Source organism: Notolabrus celidotus, chromosome 15 (assembly GCF_009762535.1).
Source record: "Notolabrus celidotus isolate fNotCel1 chromosome 15, fNotCel1.pri, whole genome shotgun sequence".
Taxonomy (NCBI): Eukaryota; Metazoa; Chordata; class Actinopteri; order Labriformes; family Labridae; genus Notolabrus; species Notolabrus celidotus.
Window position 1 is genome coordinate 22,744,613 of NC_048286.1, and position 27,990 is coordinate 22,772,602.

The window sequence follows — 27,990 nt, forward strand, 5'->3', positions numbered from 1 at the left end:
ACGGTCTTGCTGTATCTGAGTTTGTAGGTGATTAATTGTGTTATGTTTAGAGGAGTGTAAACCACTTAACATCTTGATTTTTCACTTTTGTTTTCTTTCTTAATCTCAGTCTGCTCGGTGTGTTTACCAGGCTAAACAGATCAATTACGTCCTTGTTTATTTAAGTCCTTGTTAGCATTTTGTGTAAATAGGTGTGGCCTACAGTTCAGCTGTTAAAGAAAACCTACTTAACCTCTCACCGTGAGGTCCTGTGGCTGTCCCTCTAATCATCTCCTGCTTCCTCTAAGTTTGTCTTCTGCCCTGTAGATTCACATTCATTTTCCACACCTCCCCTCCTCTTTGGCTTTATCCAAAACTGTTTGTATTGGAGCCCTAAATCAAGTGATGGCAGTGAACTTGAAGTGGCACGGTTATGAAAATATTTCCTGTGAGACATGTACCTAGCAAAGGAAATGAGTACAATATGTCTTTGCTGGTTGTCTGTTTTGGGAGCCCTCTCTTTTTATTTAACAACAAGCAGCCCCTTGTCTCTCTGCTTTGTCAGGATGTCAGTGACTGACTGTCGGTCAGGGCTCAGTGACTTGTAATGGTCCTGTGTTATTTATAGCCCCTCCTGGGCTCCAAGGTTTTAGGTTTAATGAATCTCCATTTGTTTTGGCAGGACAGAAGTCTCTGAGTGTGTGTGTGTGTGTGTGTGTGTGTGTGTGTGTGTGTGTGTGTGTGTGTGTGTGTGTGTGTGTGTGTGTGTGTGTGTGCGTGTGCGTGTGCGTGTGCGTGCCCCCGACAGGTGATGTGAGGAGGAGAGAGTCACACAACCCCCCATCCCTTAGTCTCTCTGCTTTCATACTTTTGGGGGTAATGAGGGTATCAAAGACCGATTAGGGTGCTTGGAAGAGGTTTCAGCTAACCGGATGGCGTTCCAATAATGTCAGCCATGTTTGGTCATTGTGCCTCAGTGCTCCACATATTTCTTTTCATGGCTGTGTTATGGTAACACAAGTGATCCGAGATTCCTGAAACAAAGGGGGTGTGATGGTTCTCATGTGTCCTCTTGATTCCAGTGTAAAATGCCTTTGCTGGTGAGTGTGGTCTGTCTGCTGTGGGAGTCATAATTTATGTTTAGTAACAAAGAACAATCATCTGTATGTGTTTGGTCTGGTTTCTGCTAATGAGACTGTGCAACGATTTCTGTAACTGTCTCCTCTCCTAAACAAAATAATGCACACCAGCTCAATAGTTCTCCCCAAGGCACCTAGCATTGTCTTTCCTGTGTGTCTGTGTTGTGTGTTTTGATGGATCATTCAGGTCCAGCATGGACACGCACGGAGCTTCTCGTATGTTTATGTGAGAAAACTGTCTCTCCCTCTCTCGTGTCTCTCCCCGCTGTGCTTGACAGGGGGTCATAAAAACACACATCCATCTTGAAGCCACACTCAGGTCGCAGGCGTGACTAAGAGGAAATGGCTTCTTTTGATTTTGGAGGAGCAGTTAATCAACGCGTGTCTCACACATACACACAGTAATACAGACATACAGGATAAGGAAGAGGCGATGCTGGAAGCAGCAGGTCACGGGGCATTAAAAACATTTGTCACAGATGTCTTTGAATATCAAACTCCATTTCTTCTGGACATGTTCTGGAACCTAACACGTAAAAACAGTTGTTAAGTGTGTTTTCACCAAAGACAACTTTCCCTGGTGTCATTCAGTTGGAGGAACAGTCTTGCCACAGATCATTTGAAGAAAAGCACTCTGGCATGAGCATGTTGTCAGAGCAGATTTAGCACACCCGCGAGTTGGCTGTGATTTAGTGGTGGGTGGAGAGGTTTTGTTGATGGGTTATGCACTGCAGCCGCCTGCAGTGTCTCTCTCTGCCCCTCAGCTTTTTATGACCCACTTGGTCTCCAGCTACCTTGCTAATGTGTGGGCTGCTATGCTTGATCTGGGAGGCTTTAGCAAGACATTTGGGGTTGCTGTTAAATGAATGAGATTGGATCAAGTGCATTTGTTTATCACTTGATGACTTCAACTCTGTCCAGGACATTAACGCTACTGTCCCAGATGGGAGACATGAGAGGCCTAAAGCTGTGCAAGGGGACTCCAGAATAGTATAAATCATTCTTAATCATTTGGTTGGTTACAGGAGTGGCCGTGTAGGATACAACACAACATGTTTTCCTTGTTATTTTTCTGTGTGCAGCCAATTCCTCCTCCTTATGTTGTTTTCTGCATCTCATTTCAGGTTCATGAAACCAGCCCCCTTGTTTCTTGATCGGAACTTCAAACGTTTAGCAAAAGTCAGCAATTACTTACCTCCATTTGGATTCAAAACTCAAGGTAAGACAGGTTCCTTCCATCAATAACTTTCTACTGTGTGTTTTTTCTATAATGTGTTCAAAGAAAGGTCCAAAAACAGGAACAATGGTGTTCTGGTGATCAGGCCCAGACAGTGGCTGTTTTCGAAACTGCCTACTATACTAGCAGTACGTACTGATTTGGCCAACATTCAGTATGTAGTATGTGGACAAGAGCAAAATCTGCAGTATGCCAAAACTCCCCGGATGTCTACTGATTCAGGAAAATTTCACAGTATGCATCGGACCAGTCTGCCTCGTGTACTGTTTTCCACAATGCACTGCGCTCATTCTGCTTTCTCTTTTTTCTTCTTTTTTTGATGGGGGAACTCAGTTTTTAGGTGCTGTGAAAATTATTAAATTCCATATAAACCACTTCCCAACCTTTTAAATCATAAGTGATGCTAAATAAGCAGTTCATCTATCAGCTTGGCCGTTGTTTACCTCCACTTTCCGAAACCAGAAATTCAATGACGTCAGGCCCAGCATACTGCAGAACAGATCAAACAGAACAGTTATACTACAGACTTAATTCAAACACAGTATGTAGGCAGTACCTACTGCCTACTACAGGTGCATTTCGACCAAGAGTTCCGGGGTCTTTTAGCCCCTAGAACTACTTTCCCCGGAACTAAAAGGTTCCTGTGCCCCCATTGTTGTCTGCGTTTTGACTACGGGCTGAAGTCCCGGGTAGATTGTGCAAATCAGGCCAGTGACGTATGGAGAAAAACATTTATATTAAATCATACTTTGAAATCTTAACAAAAAACTAAACTAGTATGCATTGCCAGGAACTCCCTCTGTGTTTCAACAACTGTGTAAACTCCACAAACACTGTTACGTTCAACCGAAAGTCCCAGGACCTTTGAAAAGTACTACCCCCCCCAAGCAGGGGCTTTTCAGGGGGGAGATTATCTACCCCTGAACTAAATTTAGACCCTGGTTCCTCCGGTCGAAACGCACGTAGTTCAGTGGTAAAGCCCCTAGTTCCGGGTAAAGTTTCTGCTGTGGAAAAACGCCTTACATTAGTAGGTAATATGTAGCAGGCCGTTTCGAAAAACAGCCACAGTCTGTGTTCTCAGTGCTGCTGCCTAAAGCTCCTGTGAGGAACTTTCGTTATGTGTTGACTTTGGCGCCCCCTGAGGCCAAAGTTATTTCTCTTATCTCTTTGCTGATCTCCTCCAGTACATGCCTGAGTGGGGTTTTTTGTTAAATGTCAGCCTGCTGTCTTTGAACAAATGAATGTATCGCATATTATGAATTTTTGCAAGGGAAAAGGTGAAAAAAGTCTGACACCTACCCCATCACAGTGATTACAGCAATTCAAAATTACAGTATAGAAATGTTCAACCTTGTTGTTGATGGTCTGGTTTGCTTTTGTAGGTCATAAAGAGACCCCACTGTTACTTTCAGTATGTTTCATAACCATCTAAAAAAGTCCTCAAAGGAGCTTTAAGTATCTATTTCAGAGAATAAACCCTCTGATAGAGATAGTTTATTACCCTCCGATAATTAGTGTAACCTTATGCAAAAAATATTTGATTATCTTTTAAATAGTCCAGATAGTTTTCAGTTCTAATCTTGGTTGCTGACGTGATGCACAAAGGTGCTTGAATGAAAAGTTTCTGCCACAACGTTTTCCCTTGTCAAGTGTCATTTTGTGTCTCATACTTTATCAACTTTGTTTATTGATGTAACTCATTGGACCGATCAACACGTTCCCCACATTTCTGCAGAAAAGCTAATCCAAATACCTGCTTTATTTATGCTCTCTTCATCATCAAGGTTTCAGTCTGAATCACTCTGATTCAGCTTTAGAGAATGCCAATGTTCTGCCTTGTTGCACTCCTGGTCATTCGTCATCGTTGTAAGGCTGCTGTTTTTGGCAAAGCACACTGCGCCTCAGGATTATTTTTCCGCTTTGTCCTCAGATGAGACAAAGTGAGAAAGTTAATTCCCCTTGGTGTACATTAAGTCATCTAAAGTGTCTGGCGAAGTTTTGCAGTCATCAATTAGTAATGTAACTTTGTATCATTGTGGAAAAACTCTGTTTCTCTTACCATGGACACTCTAAAGTTGGAGAATAAATTTCTGAACATAATTTTCTCTGACGCAAGAAATTACCTAATCTTTATATTGTATGACCCATGCTTGGATATGGCCTGACTTCTTGGAATTATCAGTTCTCATATCTGGTTCTGTTTTTCAGCCGGCTACTTGGAAAACTTTTTCAAATCTTCAAATCCTGAAACTAAAAAAAACTTTGATCTCTTCTCACTCTTATTCATAAGCAAAATAAAAAAACACAGATGTAGGACACTCAGATCAGATGAAGCTCATTATCATGAACTCTCAAACGGCTTCATTGAAAAGTTTCCTAGGCTCCGGTTAATGTGGCTTCTGATGCCAAACACTGATTTTAAATTAAATGACACATCCTTCTGAAACACTTGACACATATTTCTTTTGCTATTACATATGATAGAGGGAAGGTGTGACTGATCTCTGGATCACATCCTTGAGATTTAGTGATTTTTAGCCTCAAGATTCTTGTGAAGGATTCCCAGAGAGTCTGATTTGTTAGGGGGATTTTGATTTGTTCTAATCCCTGTCTCTCTCTCTCTCCTTCTCGTTTTCATTTTCATGTCCAAAAATCGTATTTAAAATTATATTTGATAGGTGACTCTGAAACATCAATATTGTACTGTCCTTGATGGCAAGTTTCCAATATATCCCTTACAGCTTGAACGTGTCTTATCTGTTGACATGAAACCTTCTCCAAAAACTGACTGTCCTTGAGAGGTTAAATGGGAGAGACCCCACAAATGATTACAGATTGAACAGTTTTGTTCAATACAATGACATTGTAACACAAAGTGCTGTACATAAAAACAACCTAAAATAGAATAATTTAAGAAAAAGATCCCAGCCCCACTCCCTGACCCCAAACCCACCCCACAATCCTAAGGTTAAGAACACAATATATGCAACAATAGTAATAAATAAATGAAAAATAAAATAAATAAATGAAAAATAAAAAAGAAGTTGCAGAATGAACTGAGGAAACGCTCTCATGATATCTTAATGAGGAAACACTGGAGGTAAAATAAGATGTTAAATCTCAACACAAGAAATTAAAATCACCAAAGTAAAATAAATTTCTAAGACAATAAAACACTAAAATATTAAACCATTGAAAGAACATAAGATGCTATACTTAAAATAAATAAATAAGTACATAAATAAATAAAGTAGAATAAAAGCGACTCAAATTTGAAATAGATAAATAAATAAATAAATAAAACTATTAAGAATAAAAATAAATTCTTAACAGATTCCATGAGCATGCAAAATTAATTCTATGTTGTGAGCAGAGACGTCATGTCTTCTAACACCCTTCACCTTTAATGCCTCCACATACAGTGCTTGTGCTTGTGCCCTGACCTAAACGCACTCCAGCTCTTCAGTTTATACCAGGACACAGTGCCATGGGAACTGAAGAGATAGCATTAAGCTGCTTCAGTAACACACCCTGTCTCATATTTTCCAATACTTGAGATCAGAGGGTACAGTGATTGTTACCTTTGTGCTCTGTAAAGTGTTCCACTGTCATACAAACACACACATGCACACACACACACACACACACACACACACACACACACACACACACACACACACACACACACACACACACACACACACACACACACACACACACACACAGAAGCACACATGCACTGAGCAAGTCTGTATCAAAAGAGCACTCCCTGTGTGAGTGTCACACCTGGTTTCTGTTTTCTCCACGGACTGCCATGGCAGTGGGGTTTCCCTTTTAGTGGTACTCATGTGGAGAGATGATACGTGTGGATGTTGAATAGAAGGCCACAAAGGATTCCAAATTGGGAACATGAAGTGGTAAAGTGTGAGGGTGGGGGGTTTATTTTTACTTTTCATTCTTTCACGAGGTATCTTTGGCACACATCCGCCACGGCCTGAGAACAGTAAAGCTGTGTTGATCTGGTCTCAGAGAGAAACCAGACGAGTGAGCCGCAAGGGATCCATCTAACTAATAGGCTTTAATACGCACTGATTGTTAAATTTCATTCTCAAAATAAATCTTATTCTCTCAAAATCATATCTCTCTACAGTCCAAAGACTTAGTGAAGCTAAAGAGATTTTGCTAAGTGACTGAGGCCTTATACAGTAATTCCTACTAGCAGCAGTTGATGACAGACATTCACAGTAATCGGCTCCTAATTAAGTGGAGTGCAATTTATCCTAATGTTTTAATGTAGATTATGAAGCTTACTGCATTGGCATAACCAGAGTATGATATTTACTCAGGCTCAGCCCGAGTCACATGATCAACTTTTGGATGAGTGTGCCAGATCGCTGCTTTTTCTTGTAACATGATCAAAGCAGGCGTGTAGGAGTGTAAGAGTGCATATGATGATGGTGCATTACACCTCCTAAAAGCGCGGTATGAAGTGCTACTTGTTGCAAATGAATGAGGATGGCTCCTGATTGGCTAATTATAAGAGGGTTGGTTTAAGGTATTGTAGGAACATTCTGTTATCATTGTGGTGGACTGTTCACCAACTGAAGCAAACACACTGTTCTGAACCCTAGAATAAAGATAGAAGTAGAAGTGTAAGACATATTAATACACTCAACTAACAAGCAAAATGTGATTTTTTTTTTATGATATTTGCGTCCCGAAGCAAACTTTTTACTTTTTCATTATTTTTGCATCAAAAGCAAAATTTCCCCCTTTTTCTTGGTTTCCGCTTAATAAACAGAATTTTGACATTTTTCATGATTTCCTCTTTGAAAGAAAAAAATCTACTTTTTTTATGATTTTCTCTTAGTGAGCTAAATTTTCACTATTTTTATGAATCTCGCTTCATAACCAATATTATGAAGTTTTCATAATTTCCGATTTAAGAGAAAAGTTTCTACTTTTTTCATGATTTTCCTCTTTGAAAGAAAAGAAATGTACTTTTTTTCATAATTTTTGCTTCACGAGAAAAAAATTGACTATTTACATGATTTTCCCTTCATAAGTAAAATGTTGAAGTTTTCATAATTTCCAATTTTAAAAGAAAAAATTCTACTTCTTTTCATGATTTTCTCAGCAAAAGCAAAATGTTCATTTTTTCATAACTTTCGCGTCATAAGCAAATTTAAGTTTTTGATAATGTAAAAATGTTTTTAAATGATGAAGTGCAGTGATTTAAATTTATTTTACAAATGTAGGCAGTTGTTCTGTCAATTTCTTGGATTTTACAAAAAGTAGTCCCCAGATGTTAATGTTGTGTGTGTATGTAGAGATTTGTTCTTTGATATAGCAAACTTTTGCTAGTAAGGTTTAAAATAAGCTAAATAACTGACCTTGCTCACTATATAACAATATACAATACTGCAGAATATATAACTGTAGCTTTCTTAAAGTGATATATACGTTTCGTCAGATTCTTATACATACACAGCAGTTGTTTAGAAGGTGTAGCACACTTGTGACAAAGATCTAAACAAACCTCAGATTTATCAACCCCAACATCCATCTGTGCTGCTGTTTCTTTTGGGATTGTTTAGATAATCAATATGCTTTATAATATGTTCATTACACAACCATCAAATGATCACCAGTCTGTCTTCCTGTTTCAGTGTTGTTAAAAGCCTACCAAAGGGCAAGCCTAACAAATCTCTCTCCTGATTATCTGTATTGTTTAAGCTACACTCTTCCCCACAGTGTGTCTGTATTTATGTATTCAGGGATCTGTCCTCTGTATTACCAGCAAGGATTTTTGTTGTTTTTTGAGTTCCACATGTCTAAACCTACAGCCATTTGTCTTTGGCTCGTCCACCAGACATACTTTTCTGAAATGTTTACCCCGGGTACTTATAACACTTAGCTTCCATGTCGTTCCAAGACAGTCCTGCCTATTGGGATTTTTCACTTTGCACCCGCTTGGATCCAGGTGTGGTCCTTGGCCTTGTGTTTATGCCGCTCAGGGTGATGCTTGACGCCAGACATCGACACCACATCCAAACAATGGGCTGTAGTTCTGCTCGCTTCTCCTCAGCAGGTTAATCATTAGGATCGTTAGCCAGGGTGAATGAGGCGGTGATACGTCTTCTCTGAGGCCCCAGTCTAAACTCTCTTGTTCTCCCTCTCTTTACTCTCACTTTTGCTGTTTCTCTTGGCCTCTCTTTGCGGACTTTGAAAAGTAAGAAAACAAGATTTAGTGAGGTAGAGAGGGCAACGAAAAGACCTCCCATTTTTAAAAACTTCACACCCAGAGGTTCTCTTTTCCCCATGTAGGATGCAAATAAAAAAAAGGATTACTTAGTCTAAAATACAACGGTAGTTAAAACTAAGCAGTCCTTTTCTTGTGCTTTTGCCTCACTGCAAATGTAATTTGGAGCAAAAGAAGACATTCCTGGAAATTTGAGATACAAAATATAAACAACAAGTATAAGAGGCCTAAAAATGCTCAGGGTAGACATAAATATATGACACATTTAAATCAGGAAGCATGACCGCAGCAGAATAGCTTGTGGAACATGGCAGGAATGTGTGCTATGGCTAAACATCCCCGTTTTTCACCCCTCCATCACAGGGGTGCTAGCCTCGCAGGGAGACCAGCCCACCATCGCTTACTTCACTTAACTTCAGGAGAATGTGCTTGTTTGAAAACAGCATTCCTCCCTGAGTGCTTTTATGGGAGACTTTCTACATACACACGCATGCCATCCCGCACCCTGTATGTCTGTCTCTCGCAGACACACTCCCCTCCGGATCACAACAGCTTTTTCCCCTCCATGATCCCATCCCCACTGGCTGATTGTTTCACTCCTTATCTGTGGCTGAATAAACGGAGAGAGGTGTTCTGTCCTCCGACTGTCTCAAGACCACCTAGAGCGCTTTATTCAAGAGCTGCATGTTGAAGTCTATGGCAGTTTGTTAGTCTTTAAAAGGTCTAATTCCCAGGTTTTTGTGTCTTTAAATCTGAGTTTGATTATTTGATGACATCACCTTATCTGTGTGGTTAAAGTGATGCACTGCTCCATGAGGAGTGAGGGTAGTGTCAGAAACAAGACTAATTCTCTACTGTGTGCAGACATCAGTGCTATTTGTCGATCCTTCATCGCCAAAAAAGCAATTATCCACTCGTGAGTTTATACACAAACTTCTCTAGGCAGTAAAATTCCCCTCAAGTATTTACAGTTGATATGCTAATGCAAAAAGACGTCCTTAATGTGTTTGTAGTGCGCTTAATCTATCCTCTATTTCTTTCTTTTTCCCTACAGAGAGAATCATAGACAGCATTTTAACTGCCACGAAAAATTTCGGATTGGGAGAAGCACTGGACGGGTAATTATTACCACTCACCCATATTAACAAGAAGTCCTGTTTGTGGTATTTATCAGTTGTCAAGTGTATTAACTATTGACTCTCCTGCCGTGCAGTGTCACCTGTAAAAAATGCGTTATTGTGGGGAACGGGGGCATCCTGTTCAACAAGTCTCTGGGCTCCAGGATAGATGAATACGATGTTGTTGTCAGGTAGGATGACATCACTGTACCATTTTACCACTACAATTATGTAAGGAAATAGTCCCTTTAAACAATATTTTGTTAAAATGTTAAAAAACAGAAAATAAGAATTCTATGAGTGAAAGTGTAATCACAGTCGTAGTTTCCAGATCTAAATTCCACACACTCTGTTTTCTTTTTTTATGCTGTTGTCTTTGCAGGTTAAACGAAGCACCAGTAAGCAGTTACAGAAAAGACGTAGGGACCAAAACCACCCTAAGGATTACATATCCAGAGGGAGCCATCCAGAAACCTGACAACTATGAAACAGACTCCCTTTTTGTTTTTTCTGCTTTCAAACCACTGGACTTCAAGTGGCTCAAACACATGGTCTTCAAGGAGAAACTGGTGAGTTTGTTATTGAATCATACAAGGTACAAAATGATGATCTTGAACACCATAAATACACCTGGAAGATCTTATAATAGCAACTCACAGCCTTTTATTTCTACTGACAAATATAAAGTCATCATGGGTGTTTAATTTGGGTTTTAACAGGATACAGACTTGTCTGGGTGTCAACATTTGTTTGGATATCTGTGTTGTATGCTTTTTTTAGCGGTCTAACCTCTGATCACATTCTGTACATTCCTTCCTGTGGAAATGCAAACTGTTTTGTTTAAGAGAGTGGCACGAATCTCTGTTTTAGAATGGGGATGTTTTAGATGCTTTGAATGCTTGATGTGGAAAGAGTGTTTAGAAAAAGCAGTAAAGAACCTTTACTTGTAAAGAACCAGTATTTTCTTGGGTACCAGTACTTGATTAGTCAGTAACAGAGTACGAGTAGGCTGATGGACAAATGCTACTGCTATCGGTATACAATGTTTACATTCTGCGAGGGCTTTTAATATGCACTGGCTGTCACCCAAACAGCCTACTAGTCACTTTATTACAGCATACAATATTTCTATTACTGGTTCAACTAGAATAGTTTTTTAATTACATTTTGGAAGCACTCTCCTCCTCTTCATATCAACACTAGCTTGAGAAATATGCCTGTCTGTCTGCACTAGCCCCAACCGTCAGGAGAAGTCAGAAAGAAATGCAATTTGTTGCATAGAGGAGGTTCATTTTTCAATTCGGGCTGCTCCACAAAACACTGGAAACACCAGTGAGAGCAACATAACGTCTTCACAGTAAGCATTAAGAAGTTTTCAAGTACACCATGGACACTGTTATGGGCTTATTGAATGAACAAATTAATTAACTAGGCCTGCCTTTATGTTCCCCATCACGTCTGTCCAATTTAAGTAAAATATAAGGTAATGAACATACGGCTTAAAATTTGAATCTTCCAACATCTTTTTATATTGTCTTTATTTTTTCACCAAATCATGGATAAGAAAATTGGTAAGTATTCGATATTGATAAAATCCTAATAATACCTATCCCTCCCTAGCGCAGTACTTATTTTTCCTTCATTCTATAGCAACAGAATTAAATGTATTTTTTCATCAATTGTATTGAATTAATTTAAAGACAAATCTTCCCCAGAACCTTTATGATTGCTGCGATTCAAAGACAGGCTGTGAACTGGCTTCTTTATTGTAAGGCTCACACTAAATAACTGGACTAGCTGTGTACAAGTATTACAAAAGACAGTCCTGCATCCTTTATATACATTGTCACTAAAATAGCTCTCATAAGCACTAACACTAAGGGCTTTATCAATTATTTGAGATTATGTTGAGTCCATCGGTCTCCTGGACTGTGGGAGTACTTAGTAAAAGCTTGAAGGAGTCATAAAAGTAATGGTAGTGGTGTTTTAAAGGACCACACTGATGTTTCCCTCAGCCCACTTACTACAATTCTTCTTCACTTTGTCACCGGCCATTTTCTACGGCGGCAGCAGTTTCTTCATCTAAAGTTTTAAATGCTTCTCGGGACATGCTGACAGGGATTGTGAAATGAAAAGTTTTCAAATTTTCAAAATGAAGTGAGACATGTGCACATTATGGCAGCAATTGGCTTCACCATGCAGAAGCATTTGTACTTTTCTTTTAGAGCATTGGCTGCATGGACAGGTTTTAAAGGGTGCTTCTGTCTATCCAAGAAACCCAGAACATGGCTTTTTTTGTGTCTGAGAACAGCAGTGTGACTTTGAGGGGAGCAGTTGGCTGGCATTTTTTTTCCAAGGTGACATTTGTTAAAACAGTACAGTCAGGAATGAGGGAACTGTGAAAGAAATAATAAAGAGGACAGGACAATAGCATTATAATCAGGGATGAAAAGGGCAGTCAATGGCAAGAAACTAAGCAATGGTGTGAATTTGGATTAAAGGTGAAGAGAATAGAGGAGAGAAAGAGATGGAAAGGGTAAAGGGATAATAGCTGGGGAAAAGGAAATGAGCAGTGGAAGCATCAGTAAAGTCAAATGAAGGAAAATAGCCTGCTTGGCTGGCTGATGGCCTCCTTAACCTTTTGATAGGGCCCAGATTTTTCTGGTGTGTCAGAGGGAGAGGACAGTGGAAATGGCTGCCCGGGATAATTGATCTGGCCTCTGGCGGACGACTCAGCTTTGATCTGCTGAAGAGAGAAGAATGTTTCTCATTGGTTAAGAATCAGGGAACAAAAGAAAATGGGGTCTTTTGGTTTGGACTTTACAGTAATATGGAGAAAAGAACGGGCAGATGTTCAGAGTCATGGCCGTTGGAATCTCTTCTTGGCTCAGCACTGTTAGACTGAGATTAGATTGCCATCACACTCATACGTACTTACACCTGAATACAACTAAAACCAACGACTCACAGGTCAATTGATCTGCCTCTTATTTGCTAATTATTGACCAGCTGGATTAAATGCTTCATTCTGATTGGTCAGAATCGATTAATTCTCAACATCGTAATGATGCAGAAACAACCTGATCCCATGCGTAAATCAAATCAATCTGCGGAAAGAAGTCCTGCACACTTCACCTCTGCTTGCTGACACTGAGGAGAAATGTTCATTTCTGTTAGCATTCTGAATTAGCAGACTAACCAACATGGAGAATATTTTTGATATTACTTTTGATCTATTAAGAGAACCCGAAACTTCAGATTTGTGGTTAATGGCTGATCGGTCACCAGCCGAAAATAAAAATAGTAGTTAAAACACACCATGAGCTAAATTAACGTGACCAAATTAAATAAGAAAGACACAAAGCAAATGAAAGCTGGAACACAGTGTGGACTTTTGCAGAGTTAAAGGACTAATGAGATGATGCAATAGAGGACCTTGATCGGGTGCAGGAGCATCAGCTCAGAATGCCAACAGAGAAACACTTATATTTGGACCTTAACCAAGGATAAAAATGTGATCTTTAACACAAATATATTATAATAGTAAGGCTAGCTAAGAATTCCTAACTTAATAGTGAATTTTAAAGGTTGGTTTAATGTTAAGTAAGCTGATAAAATCTTCTGCTTTGCCCCAGGGAGCACACTGACTTATTTTGGGGGGGACTTTTTTATGCCTTTTATTCAGAGGGCAGGACTTTGAATGGTGAACAGAGACAGGAAGGAGAGGGTAGGGATGACATATGGCAAAGGTCCATGTCCAGGTAAGAACTGCAGTGATGGCTAGTAGATTGACCTATTGATTTTGCTCTTTCTATCACCTCTTGTGTAGTTATCTCATTCCTTTTTAAAGTCGGACTGTGAGTTGGTGTGGCTACAATATTTTTGAGTGTTAACTCCTGTAGAAGAAACAAAGAAACATGCAGTTGATTTGTGAGTAGCATGGTGAATTGAAGCACACAAGTAGCTTATGGGCAGTGACAAATCCAAGTCAAACCTGGCAACAGTATCTGTTTTCTATGGAAAGTGGATTTTAAGTGTTAACAAAGACATGAAAGGTACTGAAGTCCTGTTAAAAGGCTGTCAACCTAGCTTCATTGTATCTGACTCACACACTGCGTACACTAATGCAGTGGAAACATAAACATAAAGAGACGTCTATGTGTGTGTTTCAGTGTGTGTACATTTGTCTTCTGTGAACTCGAGGACACATTTCTAAAAACACTGACTCAGAAATGTCCCATTTCAGTTTTTTTTTTAACCCATAATCTGATAACGGTCTTCTAAATCAACGTGGGAGATATTTGGTTAAGGGTGTAATTCTCTAGGACATAAAGCAGGAAATCCTCCAAAATGAGTTAGCTCCCCCCTCTCTCGATTTATGTATCTCTCCCCCCCAGAGGAGACAAAATGTAACTTAAGACAGTTGGGAGCTTTTACATTTGTTGGGGATTTCTTTGTGTAACCTGCACGCTCACGGCTTCAAGGGAGGCAAAGCCTTTCACTTTCCTTCTGTGGTTATGAAAGCAAGTGCATGTCTCCTTCTTCTTCTTCTTCTTCTTCTTTGAAAGGTTAGTGGGTGGTACACGCACAGTTGTTATGCAGCCGCAAGTGACTCATCCAGCCAGTTGTCAGCATGCTCGACGATCTTTTGCTATTGTGGCTTTTCAAATGCCTACAGCGGTCTTGGATGGCTGAACAGAATACCAATTAGCGAGGCAATTTCCCAATCTGTTATTTAGTGTTTTGTACACTCTCATAAAACACACAAACACTCCCACAAAAAAGCCCTCCCACTCACTCAAGCATGCACAGACTCATAAACTTCAGGGCAAAATTGAAATAAGGCCAGATTTGCAGAGTTGACCTTGATCAGAGTCTGACATTGCAGGCATAGATCTCCCTCTGAATGTGTCTTACATTTTAAATCAGTGAAGCCCAATACTACACACACTGTCGCAATAATGCTGCATCACAAGACTCCCAATTCCCCTAATCCCTCATTACCACAGGTCTCCATGATTACAACTCTGTCACTCCACTCTCAAGTCTGGCCCCACAGATGCAGCCGCTTGGTTGATTGCCCAGTTCCTTTATGTTTACAGATGTGTTCAAACATGATTGTCACGAGTTCTGGTATCTTCTTTTTTTCATATTCATCCACCCTCAGTTTTTGCTCTTGTGCACGGACCACATGCATGTCGGGCCCATCCACACACAGCCGCAGTTGTTTGTATATGCAGGGATATTTTCAAACAGAGCCAGTGAAGGATATACAGCCGGTGGTAAACACGAGGTCTGAAGGTGGAGTGTCGGTGTTCTATCTCCTCTGTTTGTTTACAGGAGCTATCTGTGCTCTCTACAGGCCAGAGAGAGAAATGATGGATGGAGACACTTTGAGGAAGAGAGTCCTTCTCCTTTCATAGAAATCCACCCAGGGGTTCTCAATCGGAAGGATCAAATTATTGTGAAGAAAGGGAGTAATTGGAAAAACACTGATCATTTCTCCAATGTGCAAGAAACAGCTGACAATCTCCCTGCAAACTCTTTCCTAATGGAATATTGTTTCATAGCATTTATTGTTTATCCCCCTGTAGCACCCAGGCTTTCCAGTTTATAGACATGCCATTCTAGCTGAAAAAGTTTATGGTAACTAAATGACTGAAGATGCAATATGGGGCAGGAATAACAGCTTCATGGCTCTTTTTTTTTAAGCCCAAACATGTGTGCAGAAGCCCAAAGTAGCATACATACATGCATCCACAAACATTTACATACTTGTAAACATGGACTTTGAGTATGATCCAAGTGAATAACATACGGTCCGGATGTCACTGATTACCGTGAGTGTTGTGTTTCAAATATGAGTCACCTACCTTGCCTGCAGTGATTAACACTGCGACCTGCTCTCTGGGTATTTTAGTATATGCAAAGGATGTTGTGTAATTAACTATTTATGGAAGTTTAAAGAGAACTCAGACATGTGACTGATTTGTTTTGTAGCCAGATACCAGCGTGTTCTGTCGCCGGGCCAAAGTAGTGACCTGTTTCTACCCAGAGACCTTGCTGCACATAGTTTTCGGGGTCACAATGTTGTCAAGCTTGTTGGCACTGTTTCCACGTTTGCCGTCATGGGAGTGTGAATACAAAGGTTTCACACACCGGATAACCTTAAAGAGGCCAGGAAAAGAGAAACCACCGTGACCTAAATGAGGGCAGAGGTCATGGTATGTGTCAAGAATAGAGAAGGCCAATCGCTGAATTCTTTAGATTCCTGGCTTATAAAGGAAATATATAATAACCAAAAACACCCAGAATTTTACCTCCTGATTACAGAAACATCAGCGTCAACTATGTACTTTGGAAAAACTCTCTCCTTTCAAACATTCCTTCTGAAACGGTTCCTCTTCAGTGGAGCACTTATGTGGTGAGACACTGCAACTTGTAAACTTAAAAGTCCAACATGTACACAGTGCTAATGACCTCCAGACAACCTTAATTGTGATCGTTAGCAGCTCAGAGGCTGCTGCCGTTTTTGTTTTTAAATTGCTCTAAGTCTACCTTCCGGAATCCACTCCACCTCGTTTGAGTCGTCCTCTACATAAACATCAAACACGACCACATCCTCAGATATTTCCAACACAGGAGCCTAGATAGAGCAAAATTATATGACGGCAGCCAATCAACATCTGTGCCATTCCAGCTGTATGATGAGATTAATCTGGAGAATGCACAAAGAACTTAAAAACCCTTCATGAACTGTTCGTGGTTACTACTTGTGGTGAGAGAAAGCTGAGGTTTGTTTGTGTTTGCCACCAATAGTTACCCAGCAGATGAGGAGCTCTTCCTTTTCCCCTCATATTACAGCTCCTCATTTCTACCCTCCCTCTGGAACTATAAACTATCTGCCTGAGTCCATACAGAGAAACATTTGACTTTAAAGCCAGTGAATTAAGTTTCACTGAAAACCCTTAACACAAGGTCCAGGCTCAAAACCAACTGTTTCTTATTTGAGCTTCTTAACATTTGTTTACAGGGAATTGCATATGCGGTTCATTTTTTCATTTTTATGCAACAGGAAAAGGATGCGTGTCAGCATGTTTATGCTCAGTCAAGTTTAAGTCCTTCCCCACAAATGGCCCACAGTTACTTTCTGATCTTTGGAATTGTTTTGTAGATGACATAACATTTTGAGTCGTGATGCTAGAGGGAAATCTGAAGTCGTGTTTCTAAGAACCTACATTTCCCGTTTTAGCACTTATTTCATCTTTGTTCTTAGCCCCCCGTCTCTGTCAGTACACATCACCTCTTCATCTGTTTGAAGCCTCACTTCTCTTGAATTCAGTTTGTTCCTATAGCTCTAATCTTGTGCTTGAGGTCTCTTTGGTTAATGTTTTGACAGTTATTGGCGTACAGCTGTTAAGGTCAAGTACATTTAGCTTTTGCAAATCTTATATCATAGTTAACTACATATAGAAATTAACTTAGTGAAGAGAGGGCAAAGAACCTGAAAACTCTCCCATTTTCATTGTTGCCACTTACAGACACATAAATGTTAGAGACCTTTTAAAACTTTTACACTTCTGTTTGTCCACAGCTTGTGTCCAGAGCTGAACTGTCAGTTGCCTATGTTCTTGTGCCAACATCACAGATATTTTGGTATTTGTGTGTTTGTTTTATATACCCTAGGAATATACATTGTAGAAACCAATGCTTTGAAAATGTAAAAATGATATAAATCAATCAATCGGTCTTTATTTATATAGTGCCAAATCACAACCAACTTTATCTCAAGACACTTTTACAAACATAGTAGGTCTAGACCCATACTCTATGTTATATTATTAACAAAGACCCAAAACCAAGACAGGCTAAGACTCAGTATTGTCTCATCTTAATCCACCATGAGCAGAGCACTTTGCAGCATTTAGCAAGTTACAGCAGCAAAGACAAACTTTCTTTAACAGGCAGAAACCTCGAGCAGAACCAGACTCATGTTAGACAGCCTCGACTGAGGCATTAACAAGGACCTACAGGACTCTTTGCAGCTAAATTTGTGCACAATCAGCAAACAAATTCATTAGTTGTCCTTCTATCAGACGATCAGGTTTTGGTCTTAAACATCCCTATCAGTTGGGATTAACTTCTTTTTCTTTCGGTTCATTTCAAAAGTTACAGTGCATGATCACTGAAATATCGTAGCTTTACTGCAGATGATCTCAATATCACTTTCGACCAATTCAAATGCTGGAAGCACTCCCAAGCTTAAGAGAATGAGCACCAGCATTAGTAATGAACTCGTTAAAAGTTGATACTCAAGACCTGATTATAACATCCACTGAAGCTGTGGCATCACCAAAGATTTGCAACCTCAGAGGAACAAAACCACCAGATCTGTGTGATAAATAGGATGCAAGTGAAATACAGGAAACAAACTTAAACACATTTACATTACATTTTAATGTACATTTTACCTTACTTTTAAATTATCCCATTTGTATGTAGTGGTTCTCAGCTGGAGGATGAGTGGCACAATATTTTATGATGTGCCTCACTCTTCAAATGTACAAAGCAGTAGATAGAAAGCTGCATTGCTGGGGCGCTGTGGGCCTAGCGGTTTAAGCATGCCCCATATACAGAGAATTTTGACCTTGTTGCAGCAGTCGCTAGTTCAACTTTGGGTCTGTCCATTTGCTTCATGTCTTTCCCCAATCTCTACTCCCCACATTCCCTGTTTCCCTCCAGCTGTCCTGTCAGCAAGGCAAAAATACCCCAAATATATCGGTCGAGGCAGATGACTGTCTACCATGAGTCTGGTTCTGCTCAAGGTTTCTGCCTGTCAAAATAAAGCTGCCGCTGTAACTTGCTAAATATTGCAAAGTGCCCTGCTCATGGGACTGGATCATAGAGTACGGTCTAGACCTGCTTTGTTTGTAAAAGCTTCTTGAGATAACGTTTGTTGTGATTTGGTGCTTAATAAATAAAAATTGATTGATTGATTGATTGATTAATTGATTGATTGATTGATTAATTGATTGATTGAAATAAAACAAATGAAAAAAGGAATGGAAAAAAGCTGCATTACTATGTTTTAACTCTTGTCCATTCTTTGAAAATATTCCAGCAAAGATTGAATGGAGACTTGACCCATATCAACACTAGGGAAATTGTTCAGCCTCAGTTTATCTCTCTGTGTTTGAGTCATGTTAACCTCCCTTCAGTCTTATCTCAGCTTATCTATTCAAACAGCTAACTCAGTTCAAGGTTGTTTAACTAGTGTTTTATTGGCGTGCTTGGCCTTGAGTACACACTTCTATCCAATATTCCAGACCGATTAACCATAAAGCTGTCACAAGAGAAGGGGAAAAGCAATTCCTCCTGTGTCCACAGCCCAGCGACAGCCCAAACACTACAGATAAACGCTTCTGTTCACCTTTGAGTGATTATTTGTCAGCGCTCTTGATGAACTAGCACACATTATCGTAGGGGTTGGCAGGCAGTCCACAGTGGGAGAAACTAAGGGTTTTTCCTATGTCAATACCAGTATCGATGATGCCTCAGAAACAGCCTGGAAGTGGATTGAGTGTTGTACTTTGTATACTCAGTGTTAACTGGCAGTCCAAGTCTTTTTTGAGTAGTTTGACAACTGAAGTCTGAGTGCTACCATCAACTGTCTCTACTTCTTACTTGTGGAGGCTCGAGACATTTGACTTCCCACATTTCCAAACTCATAACTTCACCGCCCCCCTTCCTGGCAGACCTGAACTCATAATTGCCCTTCCATTTCTCAAAGCCACCTGTACTTTTACTGGTAGTCTGAATATCTTCAAAGAGATCCCCACCCTGTGACGCTTGTCTCTATCTTACATGTCAGGTCACTGCAGTTTACAGCAAGGGTTGTGTGTGTGTGTGTGTGTGTGTGTGTGTGTGTGTGTGTGTGTGTGTGTGTGTGTGTGTGTGTGTGTGTGTGTGTGTGTGTGTGTGTGTGTGTGTGTGTGTGTGTGTGTGTGTGTGTGTGTGTGTGTGTGTGTGTGTGTGTGTGTGTGTGTGTGTGTGTGTGCCTTCTGTGTCATTAGCTTCTCTCCTTCCTAGAATAAAGAAAAAAATGCACCACTCTCTTTATTCAGCGCCCTCAGACGCGCACACATCCAAACATCGCTGCTAAATAGATTCCTAGCAAACACAAGCTGTGTTGACAGGAAAGATGAGCTGCTGTTCCTGTCGCAGCTTGCTGAAAGGCACAGAACTGGGCCCGCGTTCAAAAAGCACTGCCACTGTTAAAGCCACAAAGCCAAAAGACTTGTTGCTACTGCCTCTGCCAACAAACACACACAACACACACAGAGTCATGCACTGTGGTATCAAAGGCAGGCGGGCGGGTGCTCGACTATTTGAACAGGTGATTCACATTTACATCTGCCGCTGACCCTGTTGGCTTCATGCCTTTTAGGAAGTCACACTGTCAGTCGAGTCAATCATATACTGCTGGGTTAATGTTTTAAAGAGGACGGATTTGTTCATGGTTTAATCTTGTCAATTCAATTTTTGGTAGAAGGGCAGACTCAGGTCAAGCCTTGAATGTAACTCTCTGTCAGTTGGTGTCTAATTTTCCTAGACATTTAGTGGCTGAATGAGTTGCACAAGTGCAGGTAATCAAAGTTGCATAATATTATTGTGGTGGCTCTATAGGCCTGTCAGACAGGTTGCCCTTGCAATGATGGTAATTGCATTGTGAAAAAGACCTGATGTTGCACAGAGCAGGGTGTGATTTAAAACCATTTCCCTTCAGTGCGTTATTTTAAAACTAGGACGTTTTTCATATTATGGAGTCAGTGATTCCCCAACAGGAGATACTAACAGTGAACTTCAACACCATTTTTTCTCAATCAAACAACATGTGTTTTCTTATCGGCTATCTTTTATCAAACCTTTTTGTTCAATTTACATAAGAAGCCTTTTTCCAACTTAGAAACATCGCAAATATATGATCTATCCTGTCATTCAATGACGCTGAGGTTGTCACCATGCCTTTGACCCGCTTGTTCACTGCTGTGTTTGATTCTTGAGGTTGTCTGTACAGGTCTTTGATGTTCTGTCTCATGGTGTCTTGTGATTTGACGTCTTTATTATTGTCACTTCTTCCATACTTTGAATCTCTGAATCTCTTTAATTGAACTTATTACTATTAATTAACGCTCCTGTTATGTTTGTTCAATAATGTCCGTGGGTCAACTTGACCCGAGGCATATGTAATGATTCAAAAGTGTCAGAAAAAAAAAAAAAAAACCAATAAACATTTTTTAAATCTCATTATTAACTCCATTACTAACCATATAAATCAATAATTAGTCCATTGGTGTTCTTTTATTCTCACAGATTATAGTTCAATGAGGACAACTCACAAGTTTTTCATGAAAATTCATGTTAAAACTTTTTTTATGTACATTGGAAAGTTATTGGGGTGAAATATGTCACACAGTTGCAAAGAAACATTTAGTATATGACACTTCTGACCCCTTTTAGCCTCCACTTTAACTGCAGGGTCAAATTGACCCATGAACAGTATCTATGTAATATAAACATGCAAGGGGGTTGCAAATGTGTGAAATTAACCATTTTCTTTATATGTTGTTCATGCTAATTCATCTGAGGAGAAGAAGTTTCATACCGAAAAAATTACTTTTAACATTTTTATTTTTATTTTTATTTTTGAGCTTTAAAATGGGTCAATTTGACCCGCAACATAACAGGAAGGTTAAAGAAGACTTCTGCATTAAGCCCGGCTAAACACAGTAAATCAGTCCCCTCCAGGGGAGCATCACCCCTCACCCACTGCCTGACTCTGCTTCTACCAGGTCTCATAATTACTGACGTCCTGCGAGCCCTCCACCCTGACTGCACCCATTAAAGGCCCAAAAGCCATTTCCCTAATCAGAGCTAGTATAGGGTCTGGCTTCTGCTTGGCTTCTGTGTTTAACGTCAGGGTTAAGGAGGATAATCTCACTTTGATGTGAGGTTGTTTGTGTCGTAATATGTATGTCAGGTGGGTGTTTTACAAGGTCTAGCCTTGAGGAGGGATACCAGTTCAGTGTTTGTCCTGAAAACCACTAATGCACTGTCATCATCTTCCTCCCTTCTTCTGTTTTTTATCTTCCTCAGAGGGGCGTAGAGGGTTTCTGGAAGTCGGTGGCTAATGCTGTGCCTCGGGAGTCAACAGATTTCCGAATCCTCAACCCTTACTTCATCCAGGAGGCAGCCTTCCAGTTTATAGGCCTGCCCTTCAACAACGGCCTGATGGGCAAAGGGGTAAGAAACTTGCAGGCAAACTCTCACTACGTCAACACTTTTTCCATTTGATAAATTGAAAAATTGATGGGAACTGTTGCATGTTCATGGAAATGGAATCATGAAGCCGGACGAAAAGAAAGGTGACTGAAAATGGAAAGTTGATGTAACGATCATGCAGCAGTTAGACTTGGAAACAAATGAAGTGAGAATGCTAGATGACTCTCAATAGACATTTAGCCGTCAGATCAGAGGGAAAAAAAAAAATTGTTTTTCCATTAATGCCTAAGAAAGAAAAAATATTAAGACTACTTGTTTTGTGTCCTGATTCACATTCAAGGCTCCTGGCTTAGCTCCTGTGAGTTTTGTGTCCTACAAGGGATGAGAATCGAGGCCCGGGGCTGTGAAGGACCTGGTTAGGCACATTTTTTAAAACCCAAGAATCATTTACATTTAAGCTTAGCAGGCATGGTCAAGAGCACACAAACCTTGTATCAGGGCTGGTTAGTTAAAAACAGTAATCCAGTGTTGAAACTTCTGCTGAAGTCTGAATGTAGCTGACTCAACAAGGTTAAAAAGTTTATATTAAGATGTGCTCAAGGTTGTGTCGGTGAAATTAGCATGTTCAAATGTACTTTCATGAATTAGAACACTTAGATTTAGCAAGAAATTGGAATAAACACACAGTTGTTTGCAGTGTGAATTAATTTGTTTTGGCACCAATATAAGATAAATGCTACAGGTGGAAGTTCAGCCTGTTTTTAACGTCCTAATAATAGAAGAGAAGCTTGGATAAGGATGAATTGATTCTGGATATAGACTCAGATCAATAAGGATACTCTGTAATGATATAAGTGTAAAATAGGACTGGATGTTGTCCTGTCTAGATGTCGGGTCTTTGTTCATAATATAATAGAGTACGGTCTAGATCTGCTCTGTTTGTAAAGCATCTTGAGATAACATCTGTTGTGATTTGGCGCTATATCTATCAATCAATCTTTATTTGTATAGCGCCAAATCACAACAGACGTTATCTCAAGTCACTTTATAAAATATATCAGGTTTAGAGCGTACTCTATGTTAAATTATTAACAGAGACCCAACATCAAGACAGGATGAGACTCAGTATTATCTCATCTTAACCCATCATGAGCAGAGCACTTTGCAGTATTTACCAAGTTACAGCAGCAAGGACAGACTTCCTTTTAACAGGCAGAAACCTCGAGCAGAACCAGACTCATGTTAGACAGACATATACCTCGACCAAGTTTGGGTTTGAAAGAGGGATATGATTAAAGTCTGTGAAGGTTCTCAGTCATCCAGGTCATGGTAATCCAAAGCTTGATCCATAGGGCAACTGGACTGGTAGAAATTCTTGAAGACGTTTCACCTCTCCTCCTCTTCAGTTATGACCAGACTGGGGAAGAGCGTGACTCCTGAAAACACCCACAACTGTTAGAGACTTATATTTTCTAGCTCTTCCCCAGTCTGGTCAGAACTGAAGAAGCCTTTCGGAGGAGAGGTGAAACGTCTTCAAGAATTTCTACTAGTCCAGTTGCTTAAGGATCAACCTTTGGATATGATTAAAGATTGACTGACTGAGTGTCAATAACATGATTTATCCCCATTGCTATTCACCACTTAACAGAAGCTGTGATTGTGGAACAGCACCACATGTTGATGGTAGATTTGGAATTGGTCTTGGATGTTTTCGGTGCTCCATCATATTTCAAGATCAAAATAAGGAGAGGTAGTCGATTTAGAGGAAATACCAAAATAATTAATCAGTGTGTATGTTTCCAAAATGTAGAATACCTGCTGCTGCCCTTGTCTAAAGTCTTCAGTGTTTTGATGTGAAGTAAGAGACTGATGTTTATACTTAGCTTATGAATCATTTTGGTCTGGACTTGAGGTATCGTTCAGGTCTTGATTTGAGAGCATTTTGCAGGAGAAAGTGGAAAAAGTTGGAGTTGGTGACGAAAACCAGACCAGAAAACATAAAGTAAAGCTCATAGAGCGTTTGAAATAATACTCAGCGATGTGTATGTACATGGTTACGTACAAACAGGGCTGTTTGTGTGAATCTATCACTGGGGCTTGTGTGCGTGTGTTTTCTTGCTAAGCCGAGGGAATATTGTAGGACATGAGGAGTGTATCAGCGTACCTCTGCCCTCTGGGGCCACGAGAGCACTCCTGCATGAACTCCACTCTGCAACATATGTTCAACATGTGGGCATCTGGCCTGTGTGAGTGTGTGTGTGTCTGTGTGTCTGTGTGTTGGTCATCTGTGCAGCGCTGTCTCATACAATTCAAGCTGCAGAGTTGTATGATTTGACACGTTCTTTTCTTTGAACACTTCCCTGTCTCCTCTGAGCATCATAGTTTATGTTTATGTGCGTGGAAATTAATGAAGAGGTCCATTTGTTATCCTCATGTTTATGTTGAGTGTGTGTATGTGTGTGTGTAAATTAATCTGTATTAGAACACGCAGTAGGGGGCTGGCCAGCTGCTGGTTCAAGTCCACCTACCCTAAGGGCCTGCAAATCAGGGTAATGATTTAAATGGGGCCCCCCTCCACTCTTTCTTCTGCACCCACTTTTTTCCTCTCCCTTGTTCTCCTGCATCCACACACACACACACACACACACACACACTCTCACGTAGACCGCGTACCCCCCAGATCTTTGGCAGCCCAAGGCGGTTAGGAAGCACAGTTCAACCCTGTAGATCAATGTGTCGTAGCAGGGGTCTGCAGGGGTCGTGTCTTAAAGGTAATAGTTAATCACCAAGTGCTCATAGTCAGTTAGCAGCAGCGGAGCAGAACAAAGACAGAGGTGCACAGGAGGGGTGGAGGAGGCAGATACATGAGAGGAAGTGGACTCTGAACTAGTGTCAGAAACCAGCAGCAGTTTTAAATTTGTCTGAAAATAATGATTCCACATGTTTTGTTCTTATTTTTCTCAGTGTTAGTTTTAATAAACAGCGTGCGTGTGTTATGCTCTGACAGTCTGCGTCTGTTTTCACTTCAGAACATTCCAACTTTGGGAACAGTTGCCATCACAATGGCACTGCACAACTGTGACGAGGTGGCGGTGGCCGGTTTCGGCTACGACATGAACACGCCCCACGCACCTCTGCACTACTACGAGACTGTAAAGATGTCCGCCATTAAAGAGGTGAGTTTATTGATTCATTCATAAGTATTTTGTGGTGGTATGAAAAATTCTGCATCAAGGCATCATGCCTAAACCCGATCTGTTACTTTAAATTAACTACTGGTGTGAGGTTTCATCCCTGGAAATGTTCATGGGTGTCCTCCGACCGGCTGTGGCTGCTTAGGAATTATCAAAGAAGGATCATAACGGTAATCTTTGACGAGTAGGGACCACCATTCAAGTGGAGGAGGGTGGGAGGAGAGGTTAACTGGCCCTCAGCCAAAATACATTCACTGTGAAGTCTGAAGTTAATATTAGTCCATGCATTGTGCATGGACTGAACTTCCTTAAGCTTTAGTGTTTGCATCCAAAAATGTTACATTCATACCATCAGGCAATTGGTGATATATTGCGATATTATAAGATAAGATAAGATAAGATACTCCTTTATTCGTTCCACAGCTTGGCCATAATTCTCCTGTCAGCCCCTACCTCCACAGGGTCCAGGACTGAGCTGGCCTTCTTCATCAGTTAGTTCAGTCTTACTCTCCTGTATCCTGTCCGCCCACAGCAGGTGAAATCCTTCCAATGTGGCGTTTGTGTCCGGTGTTAGCTCTGTTAGCATGATGCTACTCTGCCAGTATTCCCTCTGGTGTTCCTCACAGTTAACTAAGAAAAAAATAGAGATGGTGTATATTTAAATCACACAATATTTCTCAAAATTGAAAGAACAAATTAAGTCAAAATTATTTGATTGAAAACAACTTTTCCACTTTATTGTTTTTGAAATACTGAAGTCGTATTGTAGTTCCAACTCGGCTAAAATATGAATTTTTATTTTTACAAAAAATAAATAAAATAATATTTATAACAATGTAAAAAAAAATGATATTAAGAGTTGAAAATCAATATTATATCGGAGGTCAAAGTATCGCGATATAATGCTGTATCGATATTTTTTCACAGCTCTAACATGTTTGTGTTTGGCCCAGATTATGGATTATGGAAGTAGTTGGAACATTTATCTTAACCCCAGAGATTTCTATACATTCCATGTTCTTGTAGATATTTTTTTTTAAATATAGCTTTAAACTGTGTGTAATTTAACACATTTAAGTGTCTGAAATGCAAATAAATTCAGTTTTTAGGCAACTATAGTTTTCCATTCTATGCCAAAAACCTGAAGGTGACTTTTGTGTAAAATAAATATAAATACATTCAAGTCTATGTAAGTGAAACACATTGTTTACATAAAATGTTAAAATATATACAAATAAGATGTTAAACTTCTCCTCTGTGTCTTGACACCACCAGGGAACAACACATTATAACACATTATAAATTGCTCTTAAGCTAAATACAAAATGTGAGTCATAATCCAAAACATCAAACTATAATGAACACACAAAACACTCACATAAATCATAAAAGCAGTAATTCCTTCTGACTGATGTGGCACACGTTTGTCATCAGCCAGTTAATCAACATGCTCACATCTAGAGCATTGTATGAATAATCTGTTCCTCATGATTGATCTCCCTCCTCTCCATCGGTCACTCTTTCTCCCCGTGTTTACACTGAATCACAGTGGAATCAAAGATGTCACCCCATATGATGGCATGTGTAAACCATGAGCTCAGTATGATGGTAACCTTTGTCTAAACTCTCAGTGAACCTTTGGTATTTATAATCATCATCCTCATCAACACTGTCATCCTCACACACACACACAGCTAATTGATGGTACAACATTTGGCTTTTTTGTTTGGATCACTGAACCACCGGTGATTTCCTGCGACCGCACAGACGCTGAGCCATGACATTAGCTTGATGTGAGTTTCCTTTCTGAATAGACGTGTGTAAGTGGACAAGATAGACAAAAAAGGATGACAAAATGTCACACAATTAGACAGTGTGGTGCTTCTGAGGTCACCCACTGTACTATACCAGACCCTCCATTGTTATCATAATACTGTTGTCCCAGAGCAAACCAGATGTCATGACAAATTGATGAAGTCAAGGCTGTCATGATCAGTATTTCTATGCACTGCTTGTATGTGAAATAGGTCACTCATACTGCCAAATCCACAAAGATTTATACCCAGCCCTGTAGTTCACTGTATTCTACAGAGCTTTTCAATATATTATGAGACAAAAACTGGGTCCCAAATTCAGGGCCTGCATCAGGTGACAAAGGATGTGAACGTAGCCTGCTTGGACCACTAAAGGTGCATTTCGACCAAGAGTTCCAGGGTCTTTTAGTCCTCAGAACTACTTTACCCTGAACTAAAAGGTTCCTCTGCCCCCATTGTTGTCTGCGTTTTGACCGGGGCTGAAGTCCCGGGTAGATTGTGCAAATCAGGCCAGTGACATATGGAGAAAAAAATATATATTCAATAATATTTTGAAATCTTAATTAATAACTAAACTAGCATGCATTCCCAGGAACTCCCTCTGTGTTTCAACAACTTTGTAAACTCCACAAACACCGTTACGTTCAGCCAAAATTCCCAGAACCTTTGAAAAGTACTACCCCCAAAGCATGGGCTTTTCAGGGGGGAGATTATCTACCCCTGAACTAAATTTAGACCCTGGTTCATCTAGTCGAAACGGATGTAGTTCAGGAGTAAAGTCCCTAGTTCCGAGGTAAAGTTCCTGCGGTGGAAAAACGCCTTAAGACTGAACTGAAATGAGACAGTTTGGTAAACAGAAGATTTCTGGTTTACATCACTAGCTGTTCCCACCCCTGCCCTTGCATCACAAAGCTCCTCTTGCCCAGTAACAGTTAGCTGGTTAGCTAACTAGCAAACGCAACTGA

At 40.1% G+C, this 27,990-nt stretch overlaps 1 protein-coding gene across 8 annotated transcripts in view; it reads left to right on the forward strand.

Annotated features, from left to right (window-relative positions):
- st3gal3b (ST3 beta-galactoside alpha-2,3-sialyltransferase 3b) overlaps window positions 1-27,990 on the forward strand; it is a 53,719-nt gene that overhangs the window by 19,847 nt on the left and 5,882 nt on the right. For all 8 annotated transcript variants that reach the window (XM_034702535.1, XM_034702533.1, XM_034702537.1 and 5 more), the window contains 6 exons: window positions 2,243-2,337; window positions 9,672-9,735; window positions 9,831-9,926; window positions 10,118-10,304; window positions 21,892-22,038; window positions 25,047-25,193. In XM_034702535.1, coding sequence (XP_034558426.1) covers window positions 2,243-2,337; window positions 9,672-9,735; window positions 9,831-9,926; window positions 10,118-10,304; window positions 21,892-22,038; window positions 25,047-25,193 — 736 coding nt within the window. The remainder of the gene's footprint in view (window positions 1-2,242; window positions 2,338-9,671; window positions 9,736-9,830; window positions 9,927-10,117; window positions 10,305-21,891; window positions 22,039-25,046; window positions 25,194-27,990) is intronic.